This window comes from Oryctolagus cuniculus, chromosome 1 (assembly GCF_964237555.1).
Source record: "Oryctolagus cuniculus chromosome 1, mOryCun1.1, whole genome shotgun sequence".
NCBI classification, from domain to species: Eukaryota; Metazoa; Chordata; class Mammalia; order Lagomorpha; family Leporidae; genus Oryctolagus; species Oryctolagus cuniculus.
Window position 1 is genome coordinate 6,744,990 of NC_091432.1, and position 18,748 is coordinate 6,763,737.

Sequence of the window (18,748 nt, forward strand, 5' to 3'; positions counted from 1 at the left end):
CTGGCTGACAGGTGGCCCTCCCGCCTTTGCCCGAACACTTTCAGTGGTGGGGCGGGCACTCACTGCCGGAACCCTGGGAGGCAGACGGCAGTCCCAGAGCGGGTCGTGGAGGAAGGGACTCGGGCGGCCATAGGCTCCTGCGGGGGCCTGCGTGCCCCGGGGTGGGGGCCGGGCTGCTCCTGGCCTGGTACTGCCGCCAGCCGGAAGGACAGGGACTTCCAGAGCAAGTGCGGATCGATCTGCTGATCTGCTCGCAGTCCCCGGCGGGCGGCCCCGCCCTGCGCAGCCCGCTCTCCCCTCCCTCCTGAGCAGGCAGCAGGGAGGTTTTGGGGGTCAGAGTGGGGAGGGCGGGTCTGGGAGTTCCCTGAAGGTGTTGAAGAGCAGCCCTGCCACTGGGGGCTACGTGCCCAGCCCCCCCAGGCCGGGGGTGTCCTGCAGTGGCTGTGGGAGTGTCCTGGGTGGGAGCATGGATTCTGCAGACCTGTCAGTGGCCTAGGTCCCCCCAGAAGGCTCCCCGGGATGCCTCACCTCACGTCCTCTCGGCCTGCACCCCACTTCCTGGTCCTTGTTTTGGGTGGCGCCCTTCTCCCTCCCGATCAGGTGTCAGGTGCAGCCTTGCCCCCTTTTGGTCCCCCAGCCCTGTCCCTGCTCGGCCCCTCCTGTCCTCGGCCCCCTCCCGCCCCTCCCCCTCATGAGGCTGTAATATCCGTTTCACGATTTGGGGGCTGAGTTGCTATAACAACAGACGATTGTGTTGTGAAGAGCGGCTCTCTCGCTCCTGCACTGCCCGCCCCGCTGCCTCCCTCACTGCCTCTGTCCCTGCTCCCCTCCCCGCCACCCCCCAGCCCAGCCCGGCTTCTTCCCTGTGTGTGTGTGTGTGTGTGTGTGTGTGTGTCCAGGCATGCCCTGCCTGCCATGTGACGTGTGCCCGTCTTTCCGTGGTTGCGTGTGTCTGGTGTCTGCGCTTCACGTGTGTGCTGTGTGCATGTGTGTGCACAAGCACTGTGCTTGCCCTCTCCCCTGCATTTTCTCTCCGTGTGCACATGGGAGAAGGGCGGGTGCTGAGCACGTCACCCCAGTGTCCACGATGGGTGGGAGCCCCTGTGTGTGTGGGGGTGTGTGTCTGGAAGTGGTGGGTCCCAGCTGCGTGGGGGTGGGGGGAGGGGCAGCAAGGTGCAGCAGCTACAGCTGACCTTTCCTGCCCTTGATGGGCAAGCTGGGGGTGGGGCTGGCAGGCAGGTGTTCACGCTTCCTCTGCTCCCAGGCATGTCTGAGGAACCAGGTCTCCGTGAGTCACGGTACCTGTCCGTCTGTCCAGTGATGCCCTGGCGCATAGATGAACAGTGTGTGTGTGGGCTGTGGGAGGAGGAGCAGAGGGGGATGGGCAGGGCAGTGGCCTGGGGGGTCAGAGAGGCAATTTCAGAGCCACAGCCCCTGACTCAGCAGTTCTGCTTCTCTGGCTCCTCCAGTGGCCTTTGTGGGGATGGCCCGAGGGTCTCTTCAAGGTCAGTGGGGACCTGGCTCTGGGATCCCCTTCCTCAGCCCTGCAACCTGGGCCCCCCAGTCACCCCTTCACAGACTGGGGTGACCTTCTGGTGGGCAGACAGCCATGCTCACCTCAGTGCAGTGCCTTGGGGGCAGGACGGTGCTGTGGGCTGGCTCCCAGTGCATCTCTCCCCCCCACCCCGGGCGTGTATTTGCCTCTGTGTGCACGAACTGTGTGTGCATGTTCTTGGGCAAGTAGGTGCTTTCTGTGGGTGTCTTAGTACGGTGGCCATTTCTACAAGTGTCCCTGTGGGATGCTCTGTGTCCAGGCGTGGGTGTGAGAGTGCCCCGTGCGCACATGCGGGCATGAGTGGTGGAAAGTACTCGCTCTCGCCTAGTGCCCCGGGCCGGGCCGGCTACCACCAGAGCTTGCAATGAAACCAGGGTCCCGGCATGAGCTAGCACACACACGCACATGCACACGCGCGCACACACCTCCAGAAGCCCAGGGTCCAACTTTGTGGCACACCCTAGGCGAGGTGCACCTTGCAGCAGCTGAAAGTGACAGGGTGCCCTGCCCCTCCCCCCCACAGGCAGGGTGATGCCGCCCTCCTAGGGACCTGCACGGCAGTCCCACACTCTGAAACTCCCGACTGGAGGGGCTGCTGGTAGCTCTCTTGGTGAGCAGGCACGTGCAGCTGCAACCCAGCCCCAAACCCACCACTGCCGCAGCCCAGAGTCCCAGGCAGCACTGGGAGTCTGGTTTCAAACTTGGATTCCCATGAGGTAGGGCTGGAACCCTCAAGCTACCAGGTCTGCCCTGCCCCATCGCCCCCCCCCCCCCCCAATCCCTGCCCAGCAGCGGTGGCAAGAGCGCCTGTTCCCCAGGCTCCTTGCAGCCCAAACCCGCCCCTGGGCGCAGCCAGCAGAGGGCACTGCGGCCCAGACCCCGCATGGGCCCGCTCCCTCGGAGCCCCAAGTCCAGGTCCACAGCCTCTCCTATGGTTTGTCCCAGCCCTGGGCGCTGCCGCACGGACCCGCCACCGGGATGGGGGATGGTGATGGTGCGGGACTCGGGGGCCCGACCCAGTGGGCGGCAGGCTAGGGCGCCTGGGCTCCCGGAAAAGACGCTGAAGCTGGGGTGGCGTCTGCCCGGTTGGGGCCCCGGGCGCCTGGGCTAAGGCCCTCGAGAGGCGGGGAAGAGCTCCATGCCCTGGGGCCGGGACGCCTGGGTTCCGCACGGGGGAGGGAGCTGGGCTCGTGGAGCCGCCGGGCTGACGGCCTCTGCGCCTTCCCATTGGCGGCGCCGCTCGTCCGTTAGCGCAGCGTGGCCCAATGCGTGCGCGCAGGGGGCGGGCGCTGGTGCTGATGCTGCCGTCAGTCGGTGTTGCAGGGATGCGGCGGCGGGAGCAGCCGCCCTGACTCGCGGAGCATCCTCCTCGGAGCGGCACCGCGGCGGGGCGGGCGGGGACGCGGCGGGGAACGAGAGAGGCGCGAGGCGGCCGACGCCGCTGGCCCCGGCCCTGCCACCCGCCGGAGACGGGGCAGCCCCGGGGCTCTGATCCCCACCCTCCAGCTCCTGGAGCCCCCAGAACCAGGTATGGGAGGGGGGGCTGCGGCGGAGCCGGGCGGGGGGCGGGAGCCGATCGGGGGAGGGGAGCGGATCGGAGGGGTGGGGGAGGCTGGAAGGAGGCTGGGGGGCGGGGGCGCCGCGCTGGGTGACAGCGAGAGGCAAAGCCGCTAGGGGCTTTGGGGGTCGGGGCTCCCCGTGGGAGGGGCATCAGCCCTGAGCTGGGGCGAACGGAGGGAGGGTCGTTGGGGGAAGGGATGGGAGAGAAGGAGGGGCATCCTGAGGGCTGTGAGGGGGGCGCTGAAGGGAGTCCCCAGTCTGTGCTCGCCCCCCGGGCTGCCACAGTGCTGAGCTGAGGGGCTGGAAAGCCGCTGCGCTCTGAAGGGTCTGGGAGGGAGAGACCCGCGAGGAACTGGGCTTCGTGGGAGGAGAAGGAGAGGAGAGGAGTGAAGAGGAAAGGAGCAAGGGCCAGGCCAAGGGCTCCGTCTGGGGGAAGCCATCGGGGACCGGGCTTTCCTGGGGGAGGGGAGCCAAGGGGAGCGGAGGTTACCGGGCGGGAGCAGAGGGGAAGGTGCCAAGGTGCTGGAGGCAGAGATGGGTCTGTGCCGGTGGGGAGCTGAGCAAGATGGGGGCCGGAGGGAGAGCGGCGGAAGCTTGCGGTGGGGGGGGGGAGGCTGGGGTTACGAGGGAGGGAGACTGGGAAATCAGTGGGAGGGGGCTTGTGCCGGGGTGGGAATGCACTGGGGGCGGTGACACGGTTCTGGTCAGGGAACGCTGCAGGGGGAGAGGAAGCTGTAGGGCCCTGGGCTTGCTCCCCCACCCCTAAGAGGAGGGGGCCATTTCTCACGTCCCTGCCTCCTCCCCCAGACTGCTGTGGGTTCTCTGGGCTGGGGCATTAGCTCCCGGCACCCTTGATGGGCTCCTGGAGGCAAAATTGGTTCAGGGGGTGGGAGGGGGCTGTTGTTTCCTTTACTCTCACACCCCTCGTGAGTCCTGGGAGAGGGCATTTGGTGCCTCGTTGAAGCGGCAGGGGCTGGAGAGGGCTGCTTCTTGGTGCCTGGAGTGCAAGGGGAGGCCGTGCAGACCCCAAGTGAGAAAACACATCTTAGGGGCTCAGTCTCAGGTCTCCAGTCCTCTGGGCTGCTTTGGGGGCTTCCGGTCTTTGCATGTGCTGGGAGGTGGGGTGGGCGAGGACCTCCCCTTCATTCTTTTCCTTCCTCTTGACCACCATCCCAGTGTCTGAGTGTTCCTTCTGGGGACGGTGGACTTTGGGTTTTACGTCTTTGCCAGACGAGAAGGAGAGAGAGAGAGAGAGAGAGAGAGAGAGAGAAGGGAGACAGAGAGGAGGGAGGCCGGCTGGCCCCTCAGCTGTGCATGGCCTTCTCTTTCGTGGGAGCTTCAGTCTCTCGGGTCCCTAACTCCTCTTACCTCCACGAGTGGCTCCAAGGGACGCTGGCCAAATCCAAGGCTGGACCGGATCTTCCCTGGGCAGGGAGCAGGGGCCTCCTGGGGGCTTCACGCGCACTAGGGAAAGTCTTCTCAAAGATAAAAAAAAAAAAAAAAAAAAAAGAAAGTCTTCTCAGACTGGAAATGTCCTGAGATCCCCGGGGTGGGCGGGACTGACCGGCTGGCAGTGGCTGCCAGGGACTTCTCTCCAGGAGCCCAGGCCGGGGCTGAATCCCAGAGAGGAGGGGGCTGGGTTGCAGGAGGGGATGTTGGGAGCTTCGCTTCCCTTCCAGGCTCTCAGTCTCCACCTGGGTCCAGCTGCTGTGTCCCACGCACCCTTGCCAGTGACACAGACACTCTGACACGGACATACAGGCTCAGTGGCACCCACCCAGACACACCTACACAGACACGTACACCTGCACACACAATCCACCTCCCAGCAGCACACCGCCCACACTCCCCGCCCAGAGACTGCCACACCTCTGCCTGCCTCAGAGACCTCCCCCAGCCGCCCTCTTTCCCTGTGCACAGCACGCTCATGGCCCCTGCCTGTCCACAGAGCCCCCACATGGCGCTGCAAGCCTCACCCTCATGCATACAGTCCCTCTCCCCTCTCTCCCCTTCCCAGGCATGCACACAGGCACACCTGTGTTCCTGCCATACACTGCTTCACTCCCTGGGCTCCCCCCGCCCCACGCCTCCACCTCCATGCACACACAGCCATCATCCTGGGCACACCAGCTGCCCCACCCCCCATCGTTAAGTACCATGGGCTTGTCTGCATCCTCAGCCTTCACCTGGGCCTTTGTGTGTGTGCACTTGCGTGTGCACACTGGTGGCACACACAGGTGTGCTGACACACCCTTCAGTCCTCGGCTCATCCCCGGGCCTCTCTCCCACTTTCATTCTCTGTCTCTCTTATTTTTGCATTCCCAGAAAGCCCCCTGGGCCCCTTCGGACCCTGCTAATGATCCCTTCCGGTGTGCAGGTGCCCTGCTCCCCCCTCCCCCGAGTCATCCTCACTCGCAGGGGCCAGCCCTGATCCGTGCTGGCACCACAGACACTCAGGGCATTCATTCCAAGCTCCCGAGCCCAGCCCCCATGAGGATGTCCCGGCTTGCGCTCCCACCACGGTGCCCTGCCCACGCTGCTGCTCCATCTGCTGGTGCGGCTCTCCTGCCTGGCCCTTCCACCCCCACGGGCCTGTGGGCTCCTGGAGACTCATTCGCCCAATAGTCTAGCACACATTTCCGACGCCGCCTTGTTGTCATGCACAGAGCTGTGGTGCTGCCGCCACTACCATTCAACATGGTGGTGTGGGGTGAGGCTGTGGGGACTCCGCCTGTTCCCTCATGGCTAGAATGGGACTCCTGATACCCACCCCAAGGGGCTGTTAGGACCAGACGATCTATTGTGCACCTGCTGTGTGCCTGGCCCCGTGCTGAGTGCTCTGTGAGCTCCATTTCCTCTGATGTGTTTGTTGGGCACACAGAAGCACCCCAGCACAGGACGGCTACCCTTCCCGTCACTGTAGTCATCGCCCCTAGACAGCACACACACCTGTCAGGGATAGCTTTAGGAGCATCCCCAGGCACCTCATGCTTACTCACAGGGCTGCCCGCCTGGCTCCTCTGCGCTGTGGGGCGCCCCAGCTGTTCTGTGTGGGACACGGGTGCGCACAGCACTCCCACTGCTGCCCCCTCCCTGCCCAGCCCACACCCCTGTGCTCTGGCCCTCACTCCGTGCAGTCGCACTGTCACGTCTCCATCCCCAGCCCACTGGTTCCCTCTGCCCCGCACACCTGCAGTGGCTTCATCATGCGCACCTCCTGCAGCCACCCTGTGTCCAGTCCCCCTCAGGCTCCTCTGCACACACACACAGGGGGGCCACAGACACACCTGCTCCCTCCCAGCCCTGCTGCTGCTTGTCCCTTGCCTTCAGACCTCCTTGTCCCTTCTCCTGCCCTCCTAGGTGGGAGGAGGTGCCCAGCCAGTGGAGGAAGGCTTGGGGGTTCCACTGAACTCAATCCGAGTCCCAGTTCTGGCGCTCACGAGCTGTGTGACCTTGGGCAGGGACAGTGTCTGCCTTGTTCAGTCCCCCACTAGGCCCTCAATGGGGAGGCTCCGGGGAGAAACACCGGACACACGTAGTTTGGCAAACTGTGAAAGGCTACAGTGAGGAGTTTTCAAAGTCATCGCTGGCACACACCGACTTTCCCACGCTTTCATTTCTGCTGGGCTTGGTGCTAAGCACCTTACACATAGGAATTCTGATTCTGACAATGCTACCATGATCTCCTAACACCTCAGGAACTTGGAGCACAGAGCGGCTAAGCGACTTGCCACGGGTCACACAGCTAGAGTTGGTGTTTGGACCCAGGCTCCAGAGCTGGTACCTTCTAGCGGCACGGAGCTGCCCTTGCGGCTGGGTGTGGACCTGCTCCAGTGTTCCCCGGGCTCTCCTGGAAGGAAGGAACAGGATGGGGAGAGGGGAATGGTGGCGGGGTGGGAGGGAAAGGAGACCCTCCCAAAGACCTTCTGCACCTGAAAGGGGGTGGAGCAGTCTGTGTCTCTGGTGCTTCGGGGCCCCCTCCTGAGCGCCTCTGAGCAAGCCATGCTGCCTCAGCTCCAACACCTCCACACACAGGAAACTCGCCCCTCCCCACCCCTACTCACTGTTGGATGCTCTAGATAGCCAGCAAGTTCCTCCTTCGCTTCAGCCAAAATCTGCCCGCCCCGTAGCACGCACTTCTCCCACCTGTCCACGGGCTGCCTTCTGGGGCCACCAGAATGTGTGTAAACGCAGCTCTTCCTCCCTGCAGCCTGGGGGAGGCCCCTGCTGTCTCACTCCCAGCTGGCAGGAGAGGATGCTGGCTGCTGGCGTGAGCAGAGGCGAGCCAGAGGGAGGCTGGCGTTCCCACGGCGGGAGCAGGGCGTGTGTGTGAAGTGTGGGTCTGGCCACAGAAGGGGCTGTGTGGATGCTGGGAGGCGCCTGCGGTCCAGGGGCGCAGCCAGGGTGGGCCAGGGCTCACTCATTCCGGACCTCGCATCCACAGCTCAGTCTGTGCTGCACGTGTGGGCACTGAGGCCCGGGCTCAGGCAGGAAGGCTTGGGGCTGGCTCAGCCGGTGCAGCGTTGGCACGGAGAAGGGGGCGGCTGTGGTCTTGCTTTTCTGTGCAGCCCTGGGTCAGTTAGTGCCCCCTCTCTGGACTCAGTCCCCACCTGAAAGACATCAGAGCGTGAGCTCGGGGGCCTCAGTCTTCAGACCCAGGGTGGGCTCAGAGCCCAGACACTCCCTGCTGCCCGTGGATGGTGCAGGGCGGAAGGGGAGGCACAGACTTTGAGGCCAGCAAACCTCCTCACCAGCACTGTGACCTTAGGCGAGTGAATCTGTGGTTCTCAGCTCCATTTCCTTGTTGTGAGACTGGCTGACAGAAACACCTTCTGGAATCCAGTGGTGCCCAGGGGGTGAGCAGCCTGGTGCCTGATCCAGAGTTGGGGAGTCCTGAAGTTGCAGGCCAAATGCCACGGTGGCACTGGCAGGGCTGTTGGGTGACAAGTAGGAGGCTGTCGGGCTCAGGAGGACCCAGGAAGAGCTGGGGACAGAATGGCCAGGGGCCCTGAGGCCAGTTTTCTCTCCTCTTTCCAGCCCTCCTGCTGCCCTCATCACTGGTACAAGGTTGCGGGGGCCCTCTGTGGGTTGGGGGCGCTAGAGAGCAGAGGACGCATGGTCAGCAGGGGTTGCCGGTGGGCTCTGCACTGACTGGCAGTGAGCGGGCAGGCTACCTGCTGCAGTGGCCGCGGTGCTGGGTCTGAGGGGGACAGTGCCTGGACACGGTGGGTGCAGGGGGGCTTCCGCTGCACTGCAGGGGCCTGGGGGAGGGGCGATTGCCTTGCACAGCTCCAGGGGAGGCACCACTGTGTAGTTGGGCAAGGCTCTGGCCCTGGCCCATGGGGACCAGATCTTTGCTGCTGAGGTGGGAGAGCTGAGTAGCTGGAGCTAAGAAGGGCTGGCGCATCCTAGGTCAGCAGGACCCCTTGTGTGTGTCCTGGGAGCAGGGGCAGGCTGCAGGCCGTGTCAGCTAAGACTGGCCCTGGGCTGGGGGAGGCTGGAGGGAGGGGGAAGGAGTGGCGAGGAGCAGCAGGTGTCCTGGGCTCTGCAGGGCGGGGTGGGGTGGGGAGGACCCAGGTGTCCGCTCACAGCTCTCTTGGGGCTGTCTCTGCCTGGCGAGCCTCAAGCTGCTCCAAGGGTCTCTGGGTCCCCAGGGAGAGGCCTCGAGGGGTGGGGTGGGGGAGAGCTGGGGCCTCCTCCTGGTCAGCCCTGCAGCCCCCGTCCCCCTGGCGCCAAGCCAGGCTGCCCGCGCTGCAGAGCTTCGGGCTGCGGGCAGAATGAGCAATGAGCTGGAGGGGCCCAGCCCAGCCCCTGCCCTCGCTGCTCCCCGGAGGCCACCATGTGTGTGGCCAGCCTGGCCCCCATAGCCGCTCTCAGTCTCGTGCCATGGTGGCTCCCACCACCCCCTCCACACCCAGACCAGTGGAGTCACCCGCTCCTGGACTGTCACCCCCTCCCCCGCCTCAGCTCCCCACCAGGTAATGTTCCCATTCCTGCTGGCTCTGGTGGCCTCCTCCCACTTCCTGAACAGAGGTGGCCCTGCCCCAGGCGTCTCAGGAACCCCTCTGCCTGCTCCTGAGAGTAGGGATGGGAGCATGCAGGGGAGGGGGTGGCGGTGGGGCCGAGCCCCGCCCTCTGCCGAGCTGGGGGTGAGTGGCCAGCGGCACGCAAGCCTGTTCCCTCCACCGGCAGAAATCAATAGCTAATTAATTCCCTCCCCAAATAGTGTCCGCAGGTGGGGCGGGGCCGGGAGAGAGGCGGACAAAGGCGAGGCCAGGCTGGGATTGAGACCCCAGCAGGGGAGGGAGAGGGACAAGGTTGACTCTTCGAGCCTCTGCTGGGGGTCTCTGGCTGCCCCTTTAGAAAAAGAGGAAGGACTTGGCCTTTCTGTGCCTGCAAGCCTCAGGAACCCCTGCCCCTGCCCCAGGCTGGGGTGGGGGTGCATGTGTGTGTGGGGGGGGTGAGGGCGTCAATCAGGATGGGAGCAGGTGCTGCATTTAATTTGATTGGCTAATTAGCCTGCGCATGTTAATTATCTCCATTACCCAATGAGGAGAGGCAGTGGCAAAGCTATATATAACCCCGACAGTGTTTGTAGGGAGTAGGGGCTGTGTGCCTGAGTCTCCTCCCCACTGCCTGGGAAGGGCGCTGGAGCAGGAGCCTGGGTCCCCCCTGGGGCCGGCAGGACGGGCAGGGCAGGGGTCAGGAGCAGGAGGGCCGGAACAGGGGACAGCTGGGTTTGGAGGTCTCCTGCTTGTGGCTTCCCCTTCGGAGGTCTTCTCCACCCCCCTTCCTTTTGCACACGTGCCACTCCACCCCTACCTCTTGTGACTCTGCCACTCCCCACACTGCACTGTTTCTGGGGGTGGGGGTGCCTGGGCTCCTCCCCTCTCCAAGTCAGCCTCCTCCTCTTCTCTGGTTCCCACCTTTCAGAGTCACACCTGTGGCTGCCGAGCCCTTTGTCTCCTCCTGGGGTCGCTGGAGCCAGGCAGGCTTGGGTCTGGGTTCCGGTTCCCTGCTGAGTGGCTGTGTGACCTTGGGAGAGTCCCTAGGCTTCTCTCCCTGGGCTTCCCCAGTGGCGAATGGGGAATGATGGGACTTCTTAGAGCCATTAAGTAAAGTGACATTTGTAAAAATGTCCAGGATCAGGCCGTGACAGATGCTGTTTGAATTTGGAATTCAATTTTCCGTCTTCTCTTTCTGCTCGCCCCATCAGACCACCTTTCGCCTCCACTACTCTCCGGGCTCTGCCCGGATACACACACTCCCTTCCCTTCCTCCTCTTCTCCCCCTCCTCAATCTTTCCCCATCTCTTCCTAAACTCTGGCCCCTCCCTGCTTCTCTCCTAGGCTTCTCCCCACCTCTTTCCCTCTCTCCCTCCCCAAAATAAAATCAATGCAATATTCAGGAGGGTTGTTGGATATAAATAATTACGACTTGGAGTTTAACGAGATGCAAATTCCCCTCCCTGGCGTGGGGTATAAATTGCTCTCTGACAGCCAGTTACAAGGGTAATCATTTCAGAAAGGCAATTTTATGCAAATGAGCTTGCCTGCTCCTGGTGGATCCCCCAGCCCTGGGTGGGGGGCCAGGAGGAGCTGAGCTGTGAAGAGAACACAGGTAGTGGGGCGGTCCTGACGCTAGAGACGGAGACTCAGGGTGGCAAGACCTGGGCTGGGCCCAGGAAGGGGCGAGTGTGCTTTGAGGGCGATCGGAAACATGAGCTCGGGTGCCTGCACCCTCGCACGGGTGGCTGGCGACAGCTGGGGACCCGGATACCTGGGTCCTGGCTGGCTGTTCTCTCTTGCCCCCTTCCCAGCCCGGTTACTGTGTGCGATATCATTGGTGAATTGGCATTTAATTAATCCCAATGAATTATTTAGCAACTTCATTATCCAGCATCAAGAACTGATGAGGGAGGGAGAGTTGTAGCCTGAGGTGGGAGCCGCGCGCACCGGCTCACCGGCTGGGGAAGCTGGGGGTCTCCAGCGGGGGCGGAGTCCTAGGCGGGGCCCTTGAGGAGCTGGCTGTGGTGCTGACGCCCAGTTCCTTTGAAAGGGGCAGGGTGAGGGCAGCTGGGCTGGCTTCTACTGGACTCCCAGGGGTCACTTCCGCGGCTGGCCGTATCCCAGACCAATCACGCCCCAGAAAGCGCCCTCTCTCCCCCTGGTGCTGGACTCCCAGGTCCACGGTGGTGTCTCTTCCTTGGAGATCCTGTCCAGGTCGGGGCAGACCCCTTAGGTTCAAGAGAGAGACAGCTGGGTGCCCGCTGGTTGAACGGGGAGCCAAACGCCGCCGGCCGCCCTCCTTGGAGCCCCCTCATTAACCCCTTTCCCTCTGTTTCCTCGCAGGCAGCCCCTCATCCATCGGAGCCCGCGGCGGGAGAGCGGCGCCGCCGCAGTCCCCGCCCAGGGGAAGCCGGCACCGGGGCCTCTGCGCGCCTTGCCCCTCGGCCAGGCCCATGGCACTGTGACCCGGCGAGGGAGCCCCGCTCCGCGCGGGGGGCGCCCGGCCCCCTCCCCGCCCCATGTGCCCGCGGCTCTGAAGCCTGAGCGGGGCCGGGGGCCGGGCGGGGCCGGGGCCGCCGGAGGCATGGCGCCCGGGGGCCCGTGGCGGCCGCCACGGTTGCTGCTGCTGCTGCCGCTGCTCCTGGTGCTGACGGCGGGCGCGGACGGCCTGGAGTTCGGCGGCGGCCCCGGGCAGTGGGCTCGCTACGCGCGCTGGGCGGGCGCGGCGAGCAGCGGCGAGCTCAGCTTCAGCCTGCGCACGAACGCCACGCGCGCGCTGCTGCTCTACCTGGACGACGGCGGCGACTGCGACTTTCTGGAGCTGCTGCTGGTGGACGGGCGGCTCCGGCTGCGCTTCACGCTTTCGTGCGCCGAGCCGGCCACGCTGCAGCTGGACACGCCGGTGGCCGACGACCGCTGGCACATGGTGCTGCTGACCCGCGACGCGCGCCGCACGGCGCTGGCGGTGGACGGCGAGGCCCGCGCCGCCGAGGTGCGTTCCAAGCGGCGCGAGATGCAGGTGGCCAGCGACCTGTTCGTGGGCGGCATCCCGCCAGACGTGCGCCTCTCGGCGCTCACGCTCAGCACCGTCAAGTACGAGCCGCCCTTCCGCGGCCTGTTGGCCAACCTGAAGCTGGGCGAGCGGCCCCCAGCGCTGCTGGGCAGCCAGGGCCTGCGCGGTGCCGCCGCCGACCCGCTGTGCGCGCCCGCACGCAACCCTTGCGCCAACGGCGGCCTCTGCACCGTGCTGGCGCCCGGCGAGGTGGGCTGCGACTGCAGCCACACGGGCTTCGGCGGCAAGTTTTGCAACGAAGGTGAGCCCCGGGCGCCGCCGCCGGGCCCTGCGCGCGGCCGGGATGGCTGGGGGGTCCCGGGGGCGGTGGCTGGAGGAGGTGGGAGCGCGCGGGTCCGCGCAGGAGGGCGGGTCGGCCACCGGAGGCGTGGCCGGGGGCGTGGCCAGAGTCCTGTGGCGGCCTGTGGTGGTCGGGGGGCTGGGTAGCCCGTCTCACAGGGACCTGTGAGGGGCGAGGGTCGGGCGTGTGAGGTCTTCGCGGCCCTGAGGCTGTGGGAGGCGCCTATGGGAGGCAGTGGGTAGGGCCTGTGGGGGCGGATCCTGTGATATAGTGTGGGCGGGGCCTGAGGGGCCCTGTGGGTGTGACCTGCACGGCGGAGCCAATGTGAACTCGTCCTAGGAGACTGTGGGCGGATCCGTGGGCGGGGCTTGAAGGGGGCGGGTAGAGGTCGGCCGGAGCGGCGGTGGGCGAGCGCCCGCCGGTAAAGGGCGGGAAGTGGGGCCTTGAGCGCCGACGGGATGGCGGATGGGGGCCCAAGCGCGAGGGCGGTGGGCGTGGGGAGGGCTCGGCACGCGCTGCCGGGGCGGGTAAGGGAGGCTGGGGGTTGCGAGACGGGGGCTGCACCCGCCCGGAGGGCGGGAAGCGAGCGTTTCTTTTTCCCCTCAGACCGCTCAGAGCCGCGGAGAGTGACGGGGAAGCGAGGGAGACGGAGGCCGAGGCGGCTTCTCAGGCTCCTGTCTGGGGCTTGACGGTTTTGGCGAGGGGCGGAAAGGGCTGGTGGTCTCTCTGCCGGGCGAGAGACTGCGAGTGGCGGCTTGAACTGTAGACGTCGGAAGCCCGGCCGCCGCGGGCTGAGGTGGGGTCACCGCGCCGGGCCCGGGGTGCGGGGCTGGGTACCAGCAGCCCACGGCGGGGAGGCTCTGGTGACGGGCGGGCCGGCGTCTTGCGGAGGCTGGGCTGTAGGTTTGGTGGGGGTGAGGGAAGGAGGCTCCCCTGGGGCTGGCTGGGCTCCTGGGGGAGGGTCCCCTTCAGCTTGGGGCGGGTTGGCCCCGGCGCTCCCCGGAGCCCTGGGAGCGCGCGTGTCTGCGCTCCCCGTGGCCGAGTTTGTGGGGCTCTGTGCACCGGCGCGTGTGTGGCCCGGGCGGGGCGAGGGGGAGCTGGGCTCTGGAGAGGATTCTGATCGCTTGTTGTAAGCCGTGGAAGATGAACCCGTGCGTAAGGGGGCGGGTTTTGGGTGGTTTCTGGGGGGCCGGTAGTGCAAGGCTGCGAGTCTCTCTCTAGGAACTGTGTGTGTGAAGCCCTGCCGACACCTTCTCGCTTTTTCTCCGAGGAGCTCAGGTGCTCCCTAAACTGTGAGATCGGTGTCTGTGTCGCTGCAGGCGGGCCCGCGCAGCCGGCGGTGTGGAATTGATGTGTGAATGGGGGTCAGCGCAGCAGTGTTGGCGTAGAAGCAGCGGAGCTGGGAGAGCGAGTGGCACACACGTGTCGGTGTGTGCTCCGTGTAGCCGGCTCCTCTTGTGCTGTGTGAAGGAGTCGAGATGTCAGCAAGACTCCTGGAGTCTGAAGACCCCCCCAGGACCTTAACCCGATTCACTGGTTCCTAGGACCCCCTCCCCACCAAACCTTTCTAAGCAGACCATATGAACCAGCCTCTTAATTTGATGGAGGGGAGAACTGAGCTATGGACAGTTGCGGTACCTGGTCACGGTCTCACTGGTGGCTGAATCGAGCCTGGGTGTGTGAAAAATGCAGTCCGAGACACCCGGATCAGCCAGAGTCCTTGTATCCATTCCCCGAGAAGGCACTCACTGGCTAGCGTCACCCAGTGACCCCGAGAAGGTGTGTGCTTCGGAATGCGGGTTGTGCGGTTGTGTGTGTAAGATGTGTTTGAGTAATTGTGTGTGTAAGGGATGGTTGGGTATATCATATAGGTGTGCCAGATGTGCGTCAGATAGCTTTCTAAAAAATAATTAATTCGGCCAGCGCCGCAGCTCACTAGGCTAATCCTCCGCCTTGCGGCACCGGCACACCGGGTTCTAGTCCTGGTCGGGGCTCCGGATTCTGTCCCGGTTGCCCCTCTTCCAGGCCAGCTCTCTGCTGTGGCCCGGGAGTGCAGTGGAGGATGGCCCAAGTGCTTGGGCCCTGCACCCCATGGGAGACCAGGAGAAGCACCTGGCTCCTGCCATCGGATCAGCGCAGTGCGCCGGCCGCAGTGCACCGGCCGCGGCGGCCATTGGAGGGTGAACCAATGGCAAAGGAAGACCTTTCTCTCTGTCTCTCTCTCTCACTGTCCACTTTGCCTGTCAAAAATAATTAATTCTATTTATTTGAAACAGATCTCTACCCCTCTCCCCAATCCCATCTGTCGATTTATCCCCTAGATGCCCACAATAGCCAGCGTTGGGCTGGAGCCCGATCTGGGAGCCTGGGACTCAAAGCAGGTCTCCTGTGTGGGTGCTGGAAACTCAGCTAGTCTGGCCATCACCTGCTGCCTCCCAGCTCTGCGTTAGCAGGAAGCTGGAACTGGGCGTGGAGTTGGGACTCAAACCCCAGTGTCGGACGCAGGTGTTCCAAATGGCATCTCAGCCACTAGGCTAAACACCTGCCCTCCAGCTGAACGTTCGGAGCTCTGAGATCCGGCTGTGTATGTGTATCTGACCCAGGGGCTGTGTGTGTGTGAGTGTGTGTGTGTGTGTGTGTGTGTAAACGCAGACTCCTAAGAAAGAGAAGTAAGACACACACTCATTAATGACAGCTGATAGGGCAGGGTTGCCTCTGTGTGTGTGTGTGTGTGTGTGAGTGATCCATTGAGAGAGTGGTGCTTTGTGATAAAAGGCAGGGATGTGTCTTTATTCAGTTCTGTATTCCTCGTGCCTAATATAGTACCAGGTGCTTAGTGGGTGTTTGATAAAGATTTGTGGAATGAATGAAGATATTAATAAGTGCTTGAGGGAGTAAGGGCTTGAGGTAGGCTGCGTCTGGATGTGAAAGGACGTGTGTGTATATTTTCGGAGGTGTGTTGTGGGTGGCCGTGGGAGTCTGGATACAGATGGCAGCTGGGGTGACAGGCAGGGCAGCCCCACTGACCACCCCTCCTCGCCCCACCCTGCGGCCTCAGCCCTCCTTCCTGCATTTGTCCATCTCCCAGGCGGCTTTTGTGATGTCCTGTGCTCATTACACTTCTGGTGCCTTCTCATCCAGCCGAGGGGCAGAGGCGTGAGCTCCCACTGGGACTGGGGTGGGAGAGGAAGACGTAGGTGTAGCAGGAGTCCGAGTTCTCCAGCCTCCCTGGAAATTACGGTCACTTCATTATTGTCTGTCTGAGTGGTTTCCAACGTTTTCTGAATTTGAGGACTTTTTTTTTTTTTTGAAGTCACTAGTTCACAGTACCCCTTCCAAGTCGTGGTTAGTTATTATTTTTATGTCTATTTTTGTGAAAATAGATGACTCAACGCTCCTATGAATTCAGAAAAGCTTTTAGATGACTTTGATATTGTATTTGCCATGTGGATAATAAAATATACATTAGGAAGAATTGCTTTAGTTTTATGAGCAAGACGTATCAATCTGCTTTCAGATGTTTGACGTGCGAGTGGATTTGTGGATCCTTGGGAATCCAAGCCTTCCTGGGGTCTGGGCTTGCCCACTGACTGAGAACTTCCATGCTTGGAAATTTGCATTTTTCCTCTGGGGGCGGGGCCTGGCCACACTCACTGAAGACAGAGCTGAGTGTGAGTGGCTGAGGGTCTGTGTACCCACTGCTGATTCTCGACCACAGCGCCGGTAGTGTAGACCAGGCTTTGCATGTCAGCACCCCCTCAAGTCACCCGTGTGTGCGGAAGGGACTGAAAAGGGATGAAGGAAGGAGGGTGTGCGGGTGTGGGGGCGACACCTTGCATGGAGTCAGGATCTAGATGCCTGGGACAGGGCGTCAGGTGCACACTTTGCTCAGGAGAGAAATAGGAAACGGGTGCTCACGCGTGTAGAACGCACGGCTCACGTGTGTTCTGAGACTTTGTTGGTGATCTGCTTCAGCAGCTGGCCGTCAAGGCGTCCCCCGTGACAGACTGTGTTTTGGGGACTCCAGGGGACTGAGAGGCGGGGTAGACTCTGTGCAGGGAGTTGACTGTTTGGCTGAGGAAGCAGAAAAGCAGCCAGTGTGTGCTTACGAGCACCGATTCTGCACCCAGTCTGCCGGAGCAGCCGCCTCAGATGCTGTCTCTCCCCGGCCCCTTATCTGTAAAATGGGATAATAGTAGAGTTGCTGTGAGAATTAAATTAGCTAATTCATGTGATGCGCTTTGAATGGCATCTGGCACAAAGAATGTTCACTGAACACAGGCCGGGCATCCCTACTAGGAAAACCCCAAATGCTCCAAAGTCTGATGCCACCAGTAAAATGTTCCCACCTGACCGAATGCAATAGGTTGCAGTCAAAACTCAGGTACCCCCAACATTTTGGTTCAAGTTACTCTCTCTCTCTCTCTTTTTTTTTTAAAGATTTTTATTTATTTATTCGACAGATAGAATTATAGACAGTGAGAGAGAGAGAGAGAGAAAGGTCTTCCTTCCGTTGGTCCACCCCCCAAATGGCTGCTTATGGCCAGCGCTGTGCTGATCCGAAGCCAGGAGCCAGGTGCTTCTTCCGGGTCTCCCACCCAGTGCAGGGGCCCAAGGACTTGGGCCATCCTCCACTGCCCTCCTGGGCCACAGCAGAGAGCTGGACTGGAAGAGGAGCAGCTGGGACTAGAACCCTGCACCCATATGGGATGCCGACGCTGCAGGCAGAGGATTAACCAAGTGAGCCACAGCACCGGCCCCTGGTTCAAGTTTCTTTCTTTCTTTCTTTCTTTCTTTCTTTCTTTCTTTCTTTCTTTCTTTCTTTCTTTGACAGGCAGAGTGGACAGTGAGAGAGAGAGAGAGAGAGACAGAGAGAAAGGTCTTCCTTTGCCATTGGTTCACCCTCCAATGGCCACCGCAGCAGGTGCGCTGCAGCCAGCGCACTGCGCTGATCCGAAGCCAGGAGCCAGGTGCTTCTCCTGGTCTCCCATGGGGTGCAGGGCCCAAGTATTTGGGCCATCCTCCACTGCACTCCCTGGCCACAGCAGAGAGCTGGCCTGGAAGAGGGGCAACCGGGACAGAATCTGGCGCCCCGACCGGGACTAGAACCCGGTGTGCCGGCGCCGCAAGGTGGAGGATTAACCAAATGAGCCACGGCACCGGCCCCTGGTTCAAGTTACTTTCAAGCTGTATGTGTAAGGTGTATATGGCACATAAATGATTTCTGTGTTGAAATTTGAGTCGCAGCCACAAAGTAATCTCATTATAAATATGCAAATATCCCAAAGTCCATAAAATAAAAGCACAAAAAATCTGAAGCTCTTCTGATCCCAGCCATTTCAGAGAGGGGACACTCAGGCTGTGACTGCAAAGCAACAGGATGGAGTGTGCACTCTGCCCAGGGTGCAGTGCAGGGACCCCCACAGAGCCCTGCGGCTTTAACCTGTCTTCACTACTCACCAGGCCTTTACATCGGGTGAGCACCTATAGCCTTTAGACGTGTTCTCCTTTCTTATGAAATGGGGACAACCGTGCTTATCTGGTCAGTTGGTTGTGAGAATTTAATGAGTGTCTGGTCCATCTTGGTGGTGAGTTAGTTATTATTACATACAAAGTGCTATTGGGGTTTCAAGGAAGGGGAGAGATTTTTTTTTTCTCCAAAGATTTATTTTATTTGTTTGAAAGGCAGAGTTAGAGAGAGAAGGAGAGCAAGAGTGAGAGAGAGAGAGCGAGAGAAAGAGAGAGAGAGAGAGAGAGATCTTCTATCCACTGGCTCACTCCCCAAATGGGTGCAACGGCCAGGGCTGGGCCAGGCTGAAGCCAGGAGCTCCATCTGGGCCTCCCCCGTGGGTGCAGGGGCCCGAGCACTTGGGCCATCCCCTGCTGCCTTCCCAGGCCACAGCAGAGAGCTGGATCATCAGTGGGCAGTCAAGACTGCAGCTGGCACCCATACTGGGTGCCGGCATCACAGGTGGCAGCTAGCCACCACAACACCAGCCCCAGAAGGGGAGAGTTTACAAATTTTGGGGATCGGTAGTGGGTTTAGGAAGGGCGTGCTATTTAGTATGGCCTTAAACATTGGTTAGTGTGGTTTGGGGGAGGCCACTCAGAGCAAAGGCGCTGGTAAGAACCAAGGCGGGGAGGGGGAGATGCATGTCAGGTCTGCCGAAGGCCACCGAGAGGTGGAGGCAGGAGTGCGGGAGAAGCAATCTGAGGCCAGGTCTCAGAGACTGAGCTGAAATTTCTCAGCCGACATTTGGTGGATGCTGATT

The 18,748-nt window shown here is 62.1% G+C and overlaps 1 protein-coding gene across 24 annotated transcripts in view; it reads left to right on the forward strand.

Moving 5' to 3' along the window:
• The first annotated feature begins 2,858 nt into the window (after positions 1-2,858).
• NRXN2 (neurexin 2) overlaps positions 2,859-18,748 on the forward strand; it is a 110,077-nt gene continuing 94,187 nt past the window's right edge. For 23 of the 24 annotated variants that reach the window (XM_070068859.1, XM_070068909.1, XM_070068894.1 and 20 more), the window contains exons 1-2: positions 2,859-3,083; positions 11,467-12,437. In XM_070068859.1, the coding sequence (XP_069924960.1) occupies positions 11,708-12,437 (730 nt within the window). In that variant the 5' untranslated portion in view covers positions 2,859-3,083; positions 11,467-11,707. Of the gene's footprint in view, positions 3,084-11,466; positions 12,438-13,257; positions 13,273-18,748 lie in introns of those variants that run through there. The other variant, XM_070068945.1, reaches the window with a different exon arrangement.